This window comes from Palaemon carinicauda, chromosome 2 (assembly GCF_036898095.1).
Source record: "Palaemon carinicauda isolate YSFRI2023 chromosome 2, ASM3689809v2, whole genome shotgun sequence".
Classification (NCBI taxonomy): domain Eukaryota; kingdom Metazoa; phylum Arthropoda; class Malacostraca; order Decapoda; family Palaemonidae; genus Palaemon; species Palaemon carinicauda.
Window position 1 is genome coordinate 54,181,873 of NC_090726.1, and position 19,741 is coordinate 54,201,613.

The 19,741-nt window shown below is 42.5% G+C and overlaps 1 protein-coding gene across 1 annotated transcript in view; it reads left to right on the forward strand.

Annotated features, from left to right (window-relative positions):
• Positions 1-3,122: 3,122 nt before the first annotated feature.
• Positions 3,123-19,741, forward strand: part of Atg18a (Autophagy-related 18a) — a 160,459-nt gene continuing 143,840 nt past the window's right edge. Inside the window, exon 1 of the mRNA XM_068356037.1 lies at positions 3,123-3,392. Within this exon, the coding sequence (XP_068212138.1) occupies positions 3,226-3,392 (167 nt within the window). The 5' untranslated portion in view covers positions 3,123-3,225. The remainder of the gene's footprint in view (positions 3,393-19,741) is intronic.

Genomic DNA, 19,741 nt, shown 5'->3' on the forward strand with positions numbered 1-19,741 from the left:
ACAGTACCTTTTTATGAAAAAAAATGCTTTGTCAGATTGAATTTTGAACTCAAAGAAAGAGTTTTGCAAAGATCTCTCGTTTATCTATATATTCGAAATCAAAATGACAATATTTCGTAATTTGTGGACATTGCGAATGACGTTCGATAGCCTTGCATTTCTGAATCCACACTGCAGTATAGTCAAGTTTAAAATATCGCTATATTCGCCATTTAGATTCGCTATAAGACTGCGAGTTATGTGAAGGAAGTAAAATATTGATAAATTTTGATTGCACTTGTATTAGGTTTTCATAAAAAGTCTGTTGTAAGTGCCCTAAACTCAAGAGCTAATTATTGCTTGCGGTTTATGTAAAAGAACGGTAAAATAAGTTATTTCTCGTCGATAATTTGTTTTCGTGCGTCTTGCGCTTAAGACGCAGATACAAGACTGTCAGCCAAATCAAATTATTGTCCCTGTACTCAGTATTATATAACGACAGAGTACCACTACTTTCCCTCGTATCAATGGTGAATACCATTTTGCACTTATTTTCTTAATTGCTCAATGATCTTAATCTTCTTCTTATCCATAAGATTCTTATTTGCTTTGAAATATCGATGAACATTACTCAATTATAATCTTTATGATAACAAAGATAATTTCTCGATCCAGGTAGCGTAAAGCGGGAAATTTTATAACCCTCGTATGATGTTTAGAGATAGTCTTTCGAAACTTTGTATCCAAACGGCTATTTGGATAGATCCAAATATAAGACGCAGGGAAAGGAACAGCCTCTGGGATCTTTAAAATTAGATACCTGATTACCGTCACTATTTATTAGACGATTAATTCTATTGATTGATGATAAAGAAGAAGACGCTCACTGTAGTCTATCAAACTTTGAATTCTCCTTTCAGTGATTAATGCAAAAGACATTTCGGATTTTCTAAGAAATTTTGATCTACACAGCTGTCATGTAGGCCTACCAAGTTATATTTTTATGGTTTCTTTGGGAGATGGAGATTTTATTCTCAATATATGGGAAGAACGCTATGTTAAACATAGCCAATTTGATATGCCCGTATTGAGAGAGAGAGAGAGAGAGAGAGAGAGAGAGAGAGAGAGAGAGAGAGAGAGAGAGAGAGAGAGAGAGAGAGAGAGAGAGAGAAAGGTGCTTTTAAAAAGTAGGATACAATTGACAGTAGAAAAACTTTGTAAAGAAATATTCACCCCTTTTTATATTACAAGATGGCATAATTTGATGGTTACTGAGCACGTTTGAAAAAAGAAAATGTGCTCTCCTATCGTAAAAGAAAGTATCAAGTATTGGTTCAGACCACCAAGAACAATAGCAATTCAATGTAATAAATCAGTGATTTTTTTTTTACTTAAGTTCATAGCTTGCTTTATATCCGAGTGGTGTACAAACACACGAGTATTAATTTCATTTACGACTCGGTTGCTTCTGTCAGGCTGGGTGTTGAGTACGTTTTACGTGTTTTTTTTTCTTTTAAGAATTTGGGACATTTGGCCAGACGCTGGGGTTGGGTATTCCATTTAGCGTCCAGTTACAACTTGGGGAAAACGTTCCAGTTTTGTTTTTCCCTTCATATTTGTTTCTAAGTCATGTTAAGGAGTTGGACAGCAAAATAAATAGAAGATAGCAAGAAGGAGCTGAGGTAAAGTAGAAGACTAAACTTAAGAACTAAGGAACATTACTAAAACCTTTTACTAATGCCTACAATATCAATCCCTTATCATTCTTATGTTTGTTTGTGTTAAAATAGTTTATCATTGCCACGGAATTCTGCATAGGATAAGTACTTTCAAACTTTTGCTTACCATTATGGCGTCTGTAGGCCCTACCATGGTCTTCCACTATCTTGGGTTGGAGTTCTCTTGCTTGAGGGTACACTCGGGCACACTATTCTATCTTATTTCTCTTCCTCTTGTTTTACTATTTTTTTACAGTTTATATAGGAAATATTTATTTTTATATTGTTACTTTTCTTAAAATATTTTATTTTTCCTTTCCTCAGTGGGGTATTTTCCCCAATGGAGCCACTGGACTTATAGCATCCTGCTAGGGTGGTAGCTTAGCAAGTTATAATAATAATAATAATAATAATAATAATAATAATAATAATAATAATAATAATAATAATAATAATAATAATAATATAATAATAATAATAATACATATACCAAGGCACTTCCCCCAATTTTGGCGGGTAGCCGACATCAACAAATGAAACTAAACAAAAAGGGGACCTCTACTCTCTACGTTCCTCCCAGCCTGACAAGGGACTCAAGTTCTCAACTGAGTTCAGCTGGTACTTCTAGGGTGCCACAGCCCACCCTCCCCGGATAATAATAATAATAATAATAATAATAATAATAATAATAATAATAATAATAATAATAACTTGAAAAGTTGAATACGACATTTTTTTTCAACGGTGTATGAATAAAGCAGCCAATGGCTTCAGTGCCTTTATATTAATTTACGCATTAATTAATAATTTACCTTATAAGTAGGAATGTATTGTATTGTTTAGTACCCTAGTCTGTCATCCACATATTCTATTGAAAATAATAGAAACTACTAAAAAACTGACAGTGTAATGCAGTATATTAGATTCATAAACAACATAAATGATATGTTTTGTTAGACTGTAGCATGCAAAACACACATTGTAGTATAATATTAATATTCTACGCAGCAGATTTAGGAACAAATCATTTCTTACATATCCTATTAACATTTTGACGATAAATGTAATATCGGTCTTTTTAGCCAAATCCTTTGAGGTTCGACTAACATGTATTATCTCTTCAGTCTAATTCACCTAATTACAATTATATGGTCAATGAAAACGTTATAGACCATTGATTAGCCAATTAATAAGCCTTTGCTTGATTGAAATAGCAATAGTCAGGCTAACATTTGTAGATCTAGCTGTTAAAACACAACGTTGGCAATACTGGTTTTTCATAATTCTTTTATTCAAATTTAATATCATAACAGTATTAACTTTGATAAAAAACGATAAAAATTATTTTTAAGAATATTTATGGAAATATTATGAACATATATTGAAAACATAGAAATATAATTCACATTTTAGTCTTCGCTGAGAAATGTACCAAAACAAAAAGGATCACAACTGTTGGCAGCCTACAAAGGAGACAGCGAAGATGACCAGCACAATAAACTTTTAGTATTCCCATAGTTTGCCGTTTATGCAAAGTCTGGCAACGAGTGTGGGCGCAGTGACCTCTGGTGTAGGTGTGGTGACCTCAGGACTACGAGCAGGCATATCAGGACTCATGAGTTTGGCAGCACAAGGGGCTTCTGACCCCTCCGCCAATGGAGGGGTCTTTTCTGTCAACTTCAATCAAGATTTCTCGTAAGTGGTCAGCAGAGCCAACCAATCTTACGCCACATTTGGTGAAAGATTCTGACAGGATGATAATAACCATATGTGAATATCTAGTAAATTATTGGGAATATAGTTAATCTGTTTAAGTCTACCAACGTGTGTACAGGCGAACCTAGGTTAGGTTAGCTCAACACTTCAATTCATGCCATATGGAGAAAGTTTTAACAACCCTATAAACAGTTCTGTGCTTTAGCTGACGGATATTATTTAGACTTTATTAGTGCATTTGTCCATTAGTTAAACCATATGGAGCCTTTGTATATCGGCAGCCAGTTATTCCCGCGTTGATTAAAAATGGACATCAACTTACCTAAACTTTTCCCCCCTAACCTAACCTATAAGCCGTGTCCTTACTTACTTACCTAACGCGAACCCCCTCAGACTGCCGTATTCTAAGAAAGTTGTAATAATACTTAACAGATGGCCGCTATCATACATACACCCCAACCATATTGTCCAAAGGGAAATACTGCATCATACTTCAATTTCTTGCCAAGACCCTCTTCATTGGCTAATATGGCTGGCCGTTGGCCATTTTTGGGTTTTTGCTGTAGGTCAATAGAAATTTGAGTTGTTAATGGCTGTAATTTTAGATTTTACTGGAAGTTATTGGGAGAGTAAAAACTGTGTTCAAGCAAATGAAACTTATAGAGGGAAGCTAATGCATAAGTACATGAATGTTTTGTGACTCCTAATTTCGGTAATGATATATGCGTATAGTTCATTACTGGGTAAATATATGTTCCTTACTAGCCAGATATATGAACCATATATTTTTATTACTTGTTACTTACTTAAGTTACTTGTTACTTACTTACTTTTTATTTAATTACTCGTTACTTGTGAGTAGTCTTCAAGGCCCGACTCCGCTGCATGTGTTTTATCTATTTCTGACCGTGAATATTGCAGCAAACCACTCGTTCATAAGTTTTCCTACCTTGCCCTATATAATAACAATTAAGGGGGATCCTATTGCGAAACTGGTTTTTAAACACCAAAAAAACAAGTGATTTGAAGCAATAATAAGGGTCAGAAATACATAGTAAACAAGATAACCAGTTGGAAAAATATATGGTTCATGTAAGCGGTGTGAAATTAAATTATAAAAGTTGCATATAATTCATATGTCCATCAAATAGTTTTTGCTTCTATGTTGCCCACTACATTCACAAATAAATATTAGTTCACCCCATGCTTAGCCACTCTCTAGACTATGACCAATCTTTAGCCAACATGAAGGAATCTGTTGATACGAGTTATGTCCTAAACTACTAATAGCTTAATATAAGGCCAGAAAACCTCTATAATTGTGTCTAAAACTCGTCAGCCTATAGTATCTCCGTCCAAATGCTAATACGTACAGTAAATGAACTGAACACTGAAATAGATCACGTAATATATATGAAAAAAAAATCTCAACATGTTATTTAGCTGTAATGCATTAGTGGCTTAGCAAGAAACCTAATAAGTAACTGAAGTAAAAGCAGCTTTGGCTTATGTTTAAGAGTTTAGATTTGATAAAATAATAGCCTAGGCCCTAGGGTATGACTTATGTTTATGTTGATATGGGATTAGTATATTCTAAGAAGCCCAAAACTTGAAGCATGATTAATTAATCAATTCGGCAGTTTTTTTTTTTTTTATTAAGTTTCATGATACGCTAAACTACTTTATAACATTTTTAGTAGAACAATTTCATCGTGAGATACAGACTTATTGCTTTTATGCAAACTAACCCTTCAATGACTTGAGGTACTTTAAGTTATGTTATATCAGTCACTCCTGGAAGCCCAAAGCCTCATCTGATCATAAAGAACCCATCACCATATTTTATCTTAGGGAAGGTAAGAATAGGAGGTATCCATGAATTTCAGTTTTATCTCTTACATTCTAGATTAGGCTAGGTGGAGGTTCTAGATGGTACGAAGCCTCCCAGTCAAGGGGTACACGGCATTCCAGATTAGGTTAGGTTTATATACAATAAAGATGCTTTGATTATTACTGACTATGCACTTAAAGCACATTTAGTTTTTTTCAGCTGCTTTTCTTATGTATTTTAGACTTACAGGTCTTGCTAATGCAGTTCACTTTTTTTTTTCCCCCACCCTAAAAATCCCCATTTTCCTTGATTTATCCCCGCAATGACTACATCTCGTATATGGGCTGGATGGAAACTGTTTATAGTTTATCTACTGGTGAGAAATGTCACTGTCATTTGAAGATAGTGTGCCTAAGCTTAGCATAGATGAAGATTTTACCATAAAGTGTGAATCAGGTCATTGTTTTAGAATTTTAGCGTACTTATACATCTGGATTCAATTTAGAGTGCTGTTAATTTTAGAGAGGGAGTCAGGCAGGGTTCTTGTCCCTTGTTGTTGCCTTGGGAAGTCATGGTCGCCCACTCCTCTTCCTACCCCAGTGCTTCTGGGTCAGGGGTGGAACCAGTCAGTCGGTGACAGGGTCGCCTGCCACAGTCTCTCTCCCTTCCTCTAGACACATGAGTCATTTTCAAGATTGCGTGAGTCATCCCTATAAATACTGAAAGGGTTTGTATTTTGTGTCGGAAGAAATGAGAAATTTGGAAGTAATTTGTATTTTTAATTCTGTAACTTCCCTGGTAGTTACATATATATAGCTTAATCCCGCCGATTCGTCGTGCGCATGGCAGAAATTCAAATTTCGTGGCAATCACCGCCAGGTGAGCAGGTGGTCATACCTGAGCGCCCTCTCTGTAGGTAACTGGAACCATTCCCAACATTCCTCAGAAATTTGCTGCCGTTGTTCGAGACAAAACGTCGGAAATTCGTTTCGTTGTGGTTTACTTTATCTACAAATTTGGTGAAGTACCTTTTGTTTGATTATTGTTGATGGCTTTTGCTGCTTTTTCGGATTTCCCCTTTTGACTTTTCACTCAGTTTAGATAGACTTTGTTGGTTTTTTTACCTGGACTGTTAGTTTACTATTTTCTAGTTAACAAAATGGCTGACTCTGTAATTAGAAGGTGTGTTAAGGGATGCAAGACTCGAATGCCTAAGGCCTCGCTTGATCCTTACTCAATATGTAAAAGTTGCAGAGGGCATGAATGTACTTTTATTGACATATGCAATGAATGTGAGTCTTTATCTGATAGAGAGTGGAAGGAGTTTGATCGCTATGTTAAGCGATTAGAGAAGGACAGGCTTAGGAGAGCTAGATCGGCTTAGTGTTCTTTCTAATAGATCTTCCGATAGTCATGTTCCTTCTAATGTGCTTGATACTAATATTCCTATTCCTAATCCTAAGGCAGTAGTACCAGCGGAGGTAAGTGAGCCTTCTTTGAAGGATGTGTTGGCTGCAATTTCAGCCTTAGGTGCACAAGTGCAATCCCTTACTTCGGAAAAAGAAGTGATGTGGGGGCAGTGCATGGGTTGCAACCAGGGCTGGGGAGTCGGAGTCGGGAAAAATTCCACCGACGCCGACTCCTCAAAAATGAAATTTTTGCGCTGGAGAAATATTCTCTTTTGGTATCCTAAGTCACATTTTTTCAAAGTCGCTCAAAAAACGTTTCATATTACCCGCCGTTTTCTTTAACACCCTCTCGAATAAAGGCAGTCACTGGGAAACACATATAGCTCCTGCCATCTCTCGTCCATAAGCCAAACCAAAACAATGATATTATACATGCGATCAGCTGTTCTCTCCACGCACGAGTCTCTGGACATTAAAGTTTGTTTCATGATTAACTCTTCATTTAATCACCATTAGCCATTTAAAAGGTAGGAGTTGTTACTGATTCATTGTTTTATGCATCACGTATATGAATAATCTTAGAATTAAGTCATTATTCATATGTAAACATCGTGAAATGACGAATGTTTTGATTACAGTTTCGTGTAGCCTAGGAAAAGCTGAATCCAAGAAATTACGTGAAATGTTTTCAATAAAACAATTACTTACTAGTCTAGTAGGCTGTATCGTTATGTATCCAATTCCCATGATAATGAATATTAGTCATGCCCTTTTATTCAGATGAGCAAATAAAAACTATTTTATAGGAAATATATATCGAAGAAATGAAGGCATAGCCTTGCCTGTGTATGTATGTATCACTCACCTAGTCCACACATACACAGTAGAGAAACACACACATACATACTTTGAAATTAGCCTGATGATTCACTTGGCAGTGATTAAATGCTATTTTGACTAATAGGCAACATAAAATAAGAAAATTATATAAAAATATTTAATTAATCTTATTTTTTTTTAAATAGGAGTCGGAGTCGGTTCTAAAAAATGATAGTAGTCAGAGTTGGAGTCGGATGTTCAGAGTCCCGACTCCCCAGCCCTGGTTGCAATGCAAGTTTGTGAATAGTGATAGTGCAGTGGAGGATGCGTCCATTCGTGTCTATCATACTCCTAGCCCAGGACCTCTTCCATGCTCTCCAACCCCTGGGAGAAGGAAAGGCGAAGGGAGATGAGAGACGTTGAACAACGAATGGACGTCCCCTCGAGCGATCCTGTTGACGCATCCCAGGACGCTCCCCCTCGCCGTAGGAAACACGAGACGAGGAAGTGTGCGCCTCTTCGGAGAACGCAAGACCTAGACGAGGTTGGCGTCAACCTCTTCTTTCGAGGCCTCTCAAGAGACATAGGTATCCTGCTAAGTTCCAGCAACCATCCTGCAGTTACTGGACCTCGCTGGAAATCTTTCTATAGGAGGAAGACGACGTGTCAGCGCCTAAGCAGTTGCGTAGGGCACATAGTTCGTCGGAGAAAGAGGACGCACGCTTTACTTCTGTGCACGTTTCTCCCCCTCCCCTGGATTGGGAGATGTCGTAAGGGCTTTCTCCTCCTCTTGGCCAGACAACCCCAGTAGACGCTCCCTTGCAGCGATCAGAACGCAGTTCAGGTAGCGTTAGGAATCGCGACGCTCCCTCGCAGCAGTCTGGACGCGTGCAGGACGCGCCGCAAGCGTCAGACCTTTCAGAGCTAAAGAGGTCAATTATGTCCCTGTTTGATGCCTACAAGTCACAAACAGAGGAGACTCGTAAGAAAGAACCGAAGGATATCAACAGGCCAAGGAAAAGAACTAGATCTAACCAAGGCGCGATCGGCAAGCGAGTTACTGTACTTCAGCGCTCAGCGACGCTCCCTCACAGCGATCGGGATGCGTTACGGGAAGCGACAAGGTTCTGGACGCTCCCTCACGGCATGTTTGACGCATGCGATCAGGACGTTTCCCCACAGCATGGTAGGCGCTCAGTTTTCTCTCCCTCGCGGCATGCTGAACGCGCAGTTAACGCTCCCTCGAGACATGATGGACGCATGCGAGCAGGACATTCCCTCGCAGCACGAGGGAGAACTTCCCACATCTTAATAAATTCATCGTCTCCGACTGCTGTTGCTGCCTTCGCCCAGACTTCTCTCCCCCCTTGCTGAGTTTCTCTTCCTTCAGGGGCGGAGCACAGTCTTGGAACGTCTCTTCTACGAAGTGCGTAGTTAAAGGTCAGCTTGCTGATCCAGCGCCCCTCAATGGACGTCTTCTAGTCTCTTCTATGAAGTGTTCACCTCTCCCGTTCGCGAGAGAGGCCACTCATAGAGACTCCTCTTCGGAGGATCGCTACTGTTAAAGGTCAGCTTGCTGATCCACCGGCCCTAAATGGGCGTCATCATGGGCATCTTTTAGTCTCTTCTACGAAGTGTTCACCTCTCGTTTGCGAGAGAGGCCACTCATAGAGACTCCTCTTCGGAGGATCGCTACCGTTAAAGGTCAGCTTGCTGATCCACCGGGCCTCATGGGCATCATCACGGGTGTCTTCAAGTCTCTTCTACGAAGTATTCACCTCTCTCGTTCGCAAGAGAGGCCACTTATAGAGACACCTCTTCGGAGGATCAAGCAGACCTACCAGCACAGCAGACCTATCGATCTACCAGCGCAACGTTGGGCTGCATCGTAGTCCTTTGGACATCGGTCCTGGACTCTTAACGCGGACCTTTTTACGGTCCCCATCGGTGGATGCTCGCCCTTCCAAAGGGCACATCCCAGTTCCTGATCGTCCTGCCAGCTGACCTACCGATCTACCAGCCCAACCTTGCGCTGCAACGTAGTCCTTTGGACTTCGGTCCTGGACTCTTAACGGACCTTTTTACGGTCGCCATCGGTGGATGCTCGCCCTTCTAAAGGGCACATCCTAGTTCCCGATCGTCCTGCCAGCTGACCTACCGATCTACCAGCGCAACCTTGCGCTACAACGTAGTCCTTTGGACTTCGGTCCTGGACTCTAACACGGACCTGTTTACGGTCCCCATCGGTGGATGCTCGCCCTTCTAAAGGGCACATCGCAGTTCCTGATCGTCCTGCCAATCTACTAGCGCTACCTTCGCGCGCACGCCAACAGTCTCCCGTGTGCGTGCTCCAACAGTCTTCCGCACGCGCGCGGCTTCTGCCAGTCTTTCGCGCATGTGCTCCCCGGCGATCTTCCGCGCGTGGGTGCCGATGGTCTCCCGCGCGCGCGCCAACAGTCTTCCGCTCGCGGGTGCCGTACTTACTAGTCAACCGCTTCCTGTAGTTCCTAGATCAGAATGTATACAACATACTTCTCGCTACTGGCCGTTCGCCATCACACTAAAGTGATCTGCAAACGTTCGACAACCCTCATCAACGGCTTGCCGACAGGGAACTACTTGCGAGCACTCTCCCACTGCACAGTAACCACGATACCAAAAGGTTAACCATTGATAAACATTTGCCTTTCTTCTGTTAGTTAAAGAAATTCTCTCTCAGAGAAGAATTCTTACACTGGGTATCGCGCCTGATCCTTTACGACACGAGTCAAGACTCCAGCGTCGACAATCTTCCATGCAAAAGGATCCGCAAGGAGCTATCCATTTGGGTCGATGTCCACATCATGTTGGAGTTCGAACAAGGACTAAGACCTCAGGTCTTCATTTGCACACTGGACCTGAAGGACACACTCCCAGGTCCAAACCATCCATCTAGGAAGGTTGGAAGATTCAGTCTAGACAAACAAGAAACACCAGTTCAAGGCACTATGCTTCGGTCTTTCTAATACAGCCATCCTGGTCTCACAGGATCGGCTTCTGTCTCCTCTGTCTCGGGACGACTGACTGACCTTAGCAGACTTGGTGACAACCTTGCATTAACACTGGAACTTCTGAAGTCTTTTTACCAAGATCCAGGGATCAGGGTAAATCTACGGAAGTCTTCCCTACTTCCCTCCCAGGAGACTGGTGTATCTGGGAATGATTCTAGACACCAATCACCACAAAACCTTCTCGAAACGAGAACGACTCCCATTCCAAGAGACTTGAGTTGGAAAAAGAAGAGAGAAGGGACCATAGTGCTGCACCACACGACCTCAGCCCTCTGGACAGAGCCCGAAAGTACCTTCACTTAAATCTCTGAAGAGATGAAGGCCAACTTTCCGGTCCTTCAGCAGCCTCATCGGTCCCTAACAGACCACTCAGTGATGTGATGGACGACACACCACACACCACATAGAGACTCGCATCGACAAGCAAGAAGGAACTTGCTCGTAGCCTCTTCCCATCTAACAGTATAAACACTAAGATGGGCCAAAATCCGTTCGGTACCACTATCAGCCCGCTTCATTCCAGACTGGAAGAACATGCTCGCCGACAATCTGTGCACAGCATCTCAGACAAGGTATACTGAATGGACTTTGGATCGCCATGTAGCCAACAAAGTCCCGACTTTACGAGGTCCTCCAACTAGGGGTCTGTTCGTAACGCTCCTGAATCTCAGGCTGCCGTTGCTCACCAGCCCTAGACCTCAAGGCTCTCTGGCAACAACGGTGGGTACAACAATGACGTTTACGTCTCGTCCCTGTTTTATCTGGAGAAGGGCACTCAAGAAGGCTAGAACATCGGTCAACCTCTCAAGGACTCAACCTTGATCCTTCACCTTCAAACTGAAAGAAAGGACACCCTCTCATCGATAGACTTTTCTTAACTCATACAGAGTTACAACTTGCCTTTCCCCATTCGGAATTGAGACCTTCCTCTCGGAACATGGTTCAAATCTCCGATCCCTAAAGGGACCTCCTTATGTTCCACTTCACCAGGCAACAAATTTTCTCCTGATTTAAGAACACAATGTTCCTACACACTCGGACAGCTACCATACGAGTCAAGGAACTTCATGGTCTCTCTTTCGACTTTGCCCATTATTGAGAAGGGCGAAAGACAGTGTTCTGTTTCGTCCCTGAGTATGTCGCCAGACACAGTTTCCAGAGGTGATGGATCCTACACAAGTCTCAACTCGGTAACGGACGATCCAGATCATCCGTTACTGTACCCAGGGTAAGGCATGAGACTTTACCTAAAGAAAGCTGCAACAGCCTGCCCAGGTCCCTTCTCTTGTCATCAGCACTGGGAGAGACTAAAGGAGGATCACCGAAACATCATCTTGTCATGACGACTCACAGTGTCAGGGGCATAACTATGCCTCTGGTCCTTCTTAGCAGATTACTCTGTGACGCAGGTTTTACAAGAAAGGATGGGAATTCTCCAGGTGACTTTCACAACCTTTTTCCTGGAAAACGTGACCCACAGGAAATCAATACGATCTCTATTGGTCCGGTGGTGGCTACATAAAAGCTGGTTGTATACCTCAAGCTCCTTATTGGACAAGTAGCAGAAGGTTGAGGGCACTGTTACCCGGTTTTAGTGTGCGTGAATGAAAAGATTTGACTGGCTCTTATTCTTTTCTTCATCCTACCCTCTCGTGGGGAAAGCAGCATCCTGGGTTCTCTACATAAGCTAACCTCAAACCACTGCAGGTAAACCATGCTCCCTTGTGTACCTAGTATTAAGCTAATACTGTTGCGTCCCCATACCCTGGCGAGGTGGTATTGGCAAGTCTTGGTTACATCAGGTTTTTCCTACATAGACTCGGAATAACTTTACCTAGACAGTCACACTTCTGCACGTCTCAACACACAGCTTGCGTAGGCCGCGGACCTTGCGTAGCAACGTTTAGCGAGGGCAGGGACTCCCTATTTTTGAGTACTAACATACTCAGATAAGGAGCCCCCGGGCAAAGCCAAAAGCCAGATTGGTAGGGACGTCCACCCTTCCTAATGGGTGAGTCACCCCTAATAAATAGCGGGGTTTGTATTCCAGTTACGGAACAAATGACAAATTTGTAGATATAGTAATTTGTATTTTTCCTAACTATACAAACCTTAGCTATTTATACAAACTTGCCTGTCATCCCTATCCCCCTTGAAGTCCTACCTCCAAGCAAAGTGACTAAATCACAGGTGTGTGAACGGGAGTGGTAGCAAGCCACCCCCTCCTACCCCCGCTAACGCGGTGTGGGTAGTTAACCCTCGCTAACTAGCGGTGTGGGTAGTTAACCCTCGCTAAATTTTAATGGTTCGTAATTTCAGCTCCCCCGAAAGTATAACCCCTAATAAATAGCTAAGGTTTGTATAGTTAGGAAAAATACAAATTACAGTATCTACGAATTTGTCATTTGTTCCTACACTAAATACAAACCCTCATTCTTTACTATAGGAGATATTCTAGCGCGAGCTGGAAAATACGACAGAAAACCTTAACCTTAACCTTAACAAGGTAGTTATCCCCCTGTTGGGGGTGGGGGACTGCCGGCCGGTAGCTACTGAGTACCTTCAATCGAATTCTAGCCGTCGCAGTGGTAACACCGCTGCTCCCATTTTTGTTTGACTGGCAGACTAGCCTTTCTTTAAGTGTGTTTTTTTCATTAACTTTTTCTTTTTTCTCTTTAATTGGATGTTATGTCCTCTAATTTGAGAAAGTGTCTCAGGATTCCTCTGAAATCTTGTGGCACATTTATGTCACCACCGGAGGTGGATCCTCATTCCCTATGCCCTTCATGCAGAGGTCATAGGTGTACTGAAGACTCCCCCTGCCAAGTATGTAAGGAATGGTCCCCTACGCAGTGGGATAAGTTCATGAAGAGGAAGAAGAAGAAATCCAAGAAGGATTCGTCACCTCCAGGTTCGCCGTCGAAAGGTAAGGAGTCTCGGGCCTCTTCTTCTGCCCCTCAATCTCTTCCTTCAGACTCTTCCTTGCCTCCTTCCTCCGGGGGGAAGTCAAGGAAGAGCGGCACCATTGACTTAACACCATTCCCCCGGGGCAGGCGAATCAAGTCCCCCCCCCCCCCCGTGGGATAGTTTCGTCCGTCATCGGAAATAAGTCTATTACCGCTTCTATTCCAGATAACGTGCGAGCGGTATGGCCTGCCCTTGGACTTCCTGGTTCTCCTTCGGTGGAGGTGTGGAACCAGTTCCTCGCAGGCACAGTTTTACCTCAGGTCCCTTCTGTTTTTCTGTTTTGGAACCCTTGGGAGTTCCGGACCTCTCCGATATCCCGTCAGCTCAATCGGCGGCCGCTGAAGTGTCAGCGGAGGTAATAACATCAGCTCCTGCGGAGCCTACTTCGCTCCTCGCTTGCATTACGACGAAACAACATCGCAAGCGTGATCATCGTGATTCCTCCTCCTCCTTCTCCTCCTCCTCCTCATCGTATTCATCCTCCTTAGAGAATAGGAGAGAGAGAGAGAGAAGAGGAAAAGGAGAGCTCACTCTCCTTCGCCAAGACGTTCTCGTCGGAGAGAGAGGCGACATAGGAAGAGACTTCATCGTTCTCGTTCTTCCTCGCCTTCTATCTCGCCACGAAATGTCTCGCCGATACACGATAAGCGCTCTCGTCACAAACAAAGGAGGAATACTTCCTCTCGCTATCGTTCGGCTTCGCGATCATCTTCTTCTCGTGGGGAATCATCTAGGCACTATAAGAAGAGCTCTACGAGACGTTCGCGCTCTTCTTCACGAGAGAGTTCTCTCAAGTGCAATAAGCGCGCAACCAAGGGAAAAGAACACTCTGAGCGCGATTCCTCTCCTTCACATTTCTTCGCGAGGAGCTCAGCTCGCGCTGGGAAGGCGAGAGAGAACACTTCTTCTCGCCGTCGCTTAGTATCATCAGAGAGGGGGCGCTCCCGTATGTCAAACTTCCGAGCGCGCAAGTCTCCGGTCATATCCGCGCGAGGTCATTCTCCGCGCCCTCGTGTTTCAGACAGAGCAGCACCCATTCCCGTACTTTCTAATGAATTACGAAATATGGGCTTCGCGAGAACTTCGGAAGAAGACACAGGGGTTCAGCCCTTCTCCTCTTCAGCTGAGAACAGAGGTGAAAGGCCAGGCCGCCGATCAATGCATTCTCTTATTGAGACAGTACCGGTAATTTGGTCGCCTTCGCCTAAACCTTTAACTTCCAGGCAGGATCTTGCGCGCGCGGTGCCATCAACCAGCGCTCAGCCTTCCTCTGGATTGTCGGCAATGGATTATGTTTCCTTGCCGTTACCTTCAGACATTCGGGCTTCTTACGCCCTCCCTCACGAGGAATTAGCGCGACCTGAGGACTCCTCGGAGGAACTACCATCAAAAGACTTAGAGTCCGCCTATCTGAGGGCTCTAAGAACGATGTGTAATATCTCAGGTCTCGGAGATTTACACCTGTCGCCTCGTCATACCGACGCTCCAGCTTTAGACAGACTATGTCGTCCTCCACCTAACCCTAAGACCAGAATCGAACTTCCCTGGTCTATTCACACTGCAGGCCGTCTGAGGAAGGTCTCGCAGGCGGTCTCGGGGGAAACGAATTCCTTGAAGTCTCAAGGATCCCATAAGATGCTGCAGTTTCCTTTTTCGAGGCAAAGGCGCTTTTACAAGGTCAGAGACGCCAACCCTTCGCCTCTGACACTTGATCCCCTCACAGCAAGGCTTTCACCTGGCTGCTCTGCAGAGAGACTCTCTTCCCTTCCAGTCTCCTTTACCGCAGCAGAAGCCTCGACAATGGAAGCAGCGTCGATGTGTCTTCTTGAGGCACTGTCCTGGTTTGACACATGGTCTGGCACAGTGGGCTAACTTGCAAGTCACGAGGACCTTTCAAACCAAAATTCCATGCAGTCTCTGCAGGAAGTCCTGGCTGGTGGGGCCAAGACAATGGATTTTCTAACTACTACGGCTGCAACGATGTGGGGCAACTGGATTCTCAAAAGGAGGGAATCGGTAGTCTCCAGACTGCATAGGAGCATCGGAAAATCTGAGAAATCTGATTTGAGGAACTCTGATCTTCTACAACCTCTCCTCCTCTCTAGACAAGCAGTCTCCTCCACCTTAGAGACTTGGAGGAAGGAGACGCAGGACACTGCGATGCAAAAGGCTGCTTCCTTTCGTCCAATGCAACAGCAGCCAACTCCACAACCCAAGGCAACAACCGCATCTCCACTGCCAGCCAAGAACCCCAACCGCCCCTCTTTTACACCCAAACCTATGGGCAGAGGAAAGTCGGCTCCTCCTAAGGCTAAAGGCAGAGGGAGGAACCCTAGACAAAAATAGGGTCTCGACTTCCCCCTCGCAATGCGTAGAGGGGTGCTTGCAAGGGAGTTGGAGGAGTTGGAAAGCTAAGGGGGCCATGCAATGGACCATAAGGGTGCTTCGTTGGGGATACCGCATTCCCTTCATAGACTCTCCTCCTCCTCTAATTCCTCCCTCGATCTCGTCCTCCCAGGTCCCTCGGGATCCTGGGAAACAGCAAGCCCTAGCTCGGGAGATACAGAGCATGCTTCTAAAAGACGCCATTCAAGAGGTCTCTGACTCTTCCCCGGGGTTTTTCAGTCGCCTCTTTCTGGTAGAGAAAGCCTCAGGAGGTTGGAGACCAGTAATAGATCTTTCGACTCTGAACCAGTTCGTGAAGCAGACTCCATTCAAAATGGAGACGGCGGCTTCCGTCACCCAAGCAGTACGCCCAGGAGACTTCATGGCATCTGTAGACCTGAGAGATGCTTATTTCCAAGTGCCAATCCATCGCACATCTCGGAAATTCCTACGCTTCCTGGCTCAGGGTCGAATCTTCGAGTTCAAAGTCCTGTGCTTCGGCCTCTCGACCGCCCCACAGGTCTTTACGAAGATCTTCGAACTCGTATCTTCGTGGGCGCACAAACATGGAATTCGTCTGCTAAGATATCTAGACAATTGGCTACTCCTGGCCTCGTCCAAGGAGCTAGCTCTGGATCATCTGGGAAGACTTCTGAGTCTTTGCAAGGATCTGGGGATCCTTGTAAACGCAGAGAAGTCTTGCTTAACTCCGACCCAAGTCTTGAACTATCTGGGTATGTCCATCAACACCCAGGCAGGGAGAGTGTTTCCGTCGGAAGACAGGCTTCGGAGACTGGATCAGTCCATCACCCATCTCTTGTCTCCACTACCACCTTCAGCCAAGTCGTGGCAGTGCTTTCTGGGCCATCTTGCCTCTCTGGAGAAACTAGTTCCAGGCGGGAGATCGAGAATCAGAAGTCTCCAATGGCATCTGAAGACCCATTGGTTTCAAAAGTCAGATTCCCCATTCTTGGCAGTGGAGGTCCTAAGTCTGGTGCTACAAGATCTTCATTGGTGGTCGACCAGAGAGAACACCCAAAAGGGCATTCCCCTCCAAAACCCGAGTCCGAAGTTAAAACTCTTTTTGGACGCGTCGCTACGGGGATGGGGTTCCCACCTAGGCCCAAAATTAGCATCAGGAGTTTGGTCTCCGATAGAGAAGTCTCTCCATATAAACCACCTAGAATTATTAGCTGCCTGGAAAGGCCTAGAATTCTTTGTAGAAGATCTACACGGACGAGAGGTGGTTCTGATGAGCGACAACTCCACAACCGTCTCGTACATCAACAAACAAGGGGGTAAAAGGCAAAGGCAAAGGCAAATTTTATTCTATCGACCCCTTCCGGAGTATGAGAATTACAAAATTACACAGATATATATATTTTACACAAAAACTACAAAAAGAAGAGACCAATAGATTACAACTATATTTATGTACACATATACTCAGTAAGTACATAATTAACGCATAAAAGGTATTCTGACAAAGGAAAGTACATACATTGAAAAATAATACCAGAATAATGAAAATCCTAGAAAGTATTAAATCTAAAATAAAGACATTATAAGGTTAACAAACCTTGCAAGTCTTTTCAGTTCTCTAGCATTACTTGTATTGAGGAGCAGACTGAATTTAAAAGTGGTAGGTCTTCTACAATAGTAGGGCTTTAGGTATCTCTCTCTTATTTCTCTAATCACAGGACAAACTAAAACATAATGGTATTCATCCCCAACTTCAATGCCGTTGCATAGTGTGCAAGAGTGCTGATTCTCTTGCCTTGAATATCTTTCAGTTGCTACAGGAAGTTTGTGGGTACCACACCTATATTTACTAAGGGCAATTCTTTCTGGAATATCTAAATTTATAATATACTTTTCTTGGCCAAATTCTGTCTTAAAAAGTTTATAATTACTACACAATATATTTCTTTCTACTTCTGCATACCACTGTTGTCTCTCTATATCTTTGAGTTTCATTTCTAGGCTATTTATTATCCACGTGTGATTGAAATTTTCTGGATGCTCCCATATATTTGACATACCACATGAATCAAGGATAGTTTTAATTTTATGGATCCAACTAGACTTATACTCATTCGACTCGTATAGAATTCTAAGAAAACGATAAAAAACATTTGACAATTTTGACGCCTTTGATTTTACAATTCTCAACCAAAATCCAATCATCCGTTTGCAAATAGATATTTCAATTTTGAATCTGCCAAGATCCCCATATACCATGCAGTTTGCTGTTCGCTTGTTCACACAGAGCTGATTTTTCATGAACTTCTTGTGAAATGCTTCAACATGATCTAGTTTGTGGTAACCCCATATTTCACAACCGTAAGTCAAAATTGGTACAACTAGAGCATCGAATAGATCACAGTTGATATCAATGGGTAATTCAAGTTTTTTACATTTAATTAACATACTAAATAATGCTCTACGTGCTTGAATGACTTGTTTCTTAATAGCTTTATCCATTTTACCATTATAATTGAACGTAGTACCAAGGTAAATATAATCATCTACAATTTCGATGCTCTCCTCACCATATTTAAAATTCGGGACATTTCTAACTTTTCCTCTAGAAAATACAACTACTTTAGTTTTTGAAACATTAATTTGAAGTTTCCAAGTATCACAATATTCTTTTACTTTGTTTAAGGCGTTTTGTAATTCCTTTGGGGATTCAGCCATTACAATAGTATCATCAGCATAAAGCAAAACATAAATACGCAAAAACATTTCTATGTCAATACTACTTAATTTTTCATTTATTTCCCTTGAACACATATCCATCCCATTATAACCCCCGCTAAGAAAAGACTCGAAATCATTTAGGTAGATGGCAAAAAGTAATGGGGAAAGATTCTCACCTTGTCTTACACCTATGTTACATTCGAAAAAGTTAGAAATTTTGTGATTCTGCTTTACACATGATTTTGCATTATTATACATATTATATATGACAGCCATAACATTACCATTAATGCCATGTGAGATTACTTTTCCCCACAAGGACGACCTGTCAACCAAATCGAATGCTTTTCTGTAATCAACGAACAAACAGTATATTCTCTTTTTTCGATGGAGATAGAAATTAACAAGTGAATGCAATACAAAAATATGATCTAGAGTACTATATCCTTCTCTGAAACCAGCCTGCTCCTCACCAAGTTGACCAGTGCTGTCAATATAATCTGTCAACCTTTTATTGACACAAGCGGTAAAAAGCTTTGCTACACAGCTCAGTAGTGTGATACCCCTATAGTTATCTGGGTCGTCAGGGGATCCTTTGTTCTTAAATATGGGTTTTATTATCCCTATACACCAATAATATGGAACAACTGAGGAGATCAACACAATGTTAAAAATTTTGCATATAACATTTAGCATATCATGAGGGCAATTTTTAAGGAACTCATTTATGATATTATCAATACCACATGCTTTTCTACTCTTAAGTTTTCTTATTTGAATTTGTATCTCATCTACTGTAAAAACTCTATTTAATTCTTCGTTAACTAACTGGTTGATAATGCTTGGGTCGAAATTATCAGGGTGTTCACTATCATCAGGTTCAACATTACCTCGACTGAGTTTAGCAAAATAATCTCGAAATGTTTTAAGTGCAATTTTACAAATCAGCTCACTCTTATCAGTATTCTTTAACAAATCCCAATAATCCTTACTACTACTTTTTCTCAGATTTCTAACATTTCTATGAAATTTTTTTCTGAAAGATTTCTTAGCTTTATTAATTATTCTCTTATATGTTTTAGCTCTAGCTTTCAGTTCGTTTCTAGCTTCATTTGTTTTGATTTTCTTAAGCCTGTTTTTTACTTTCATATATTCAGTTCTTTT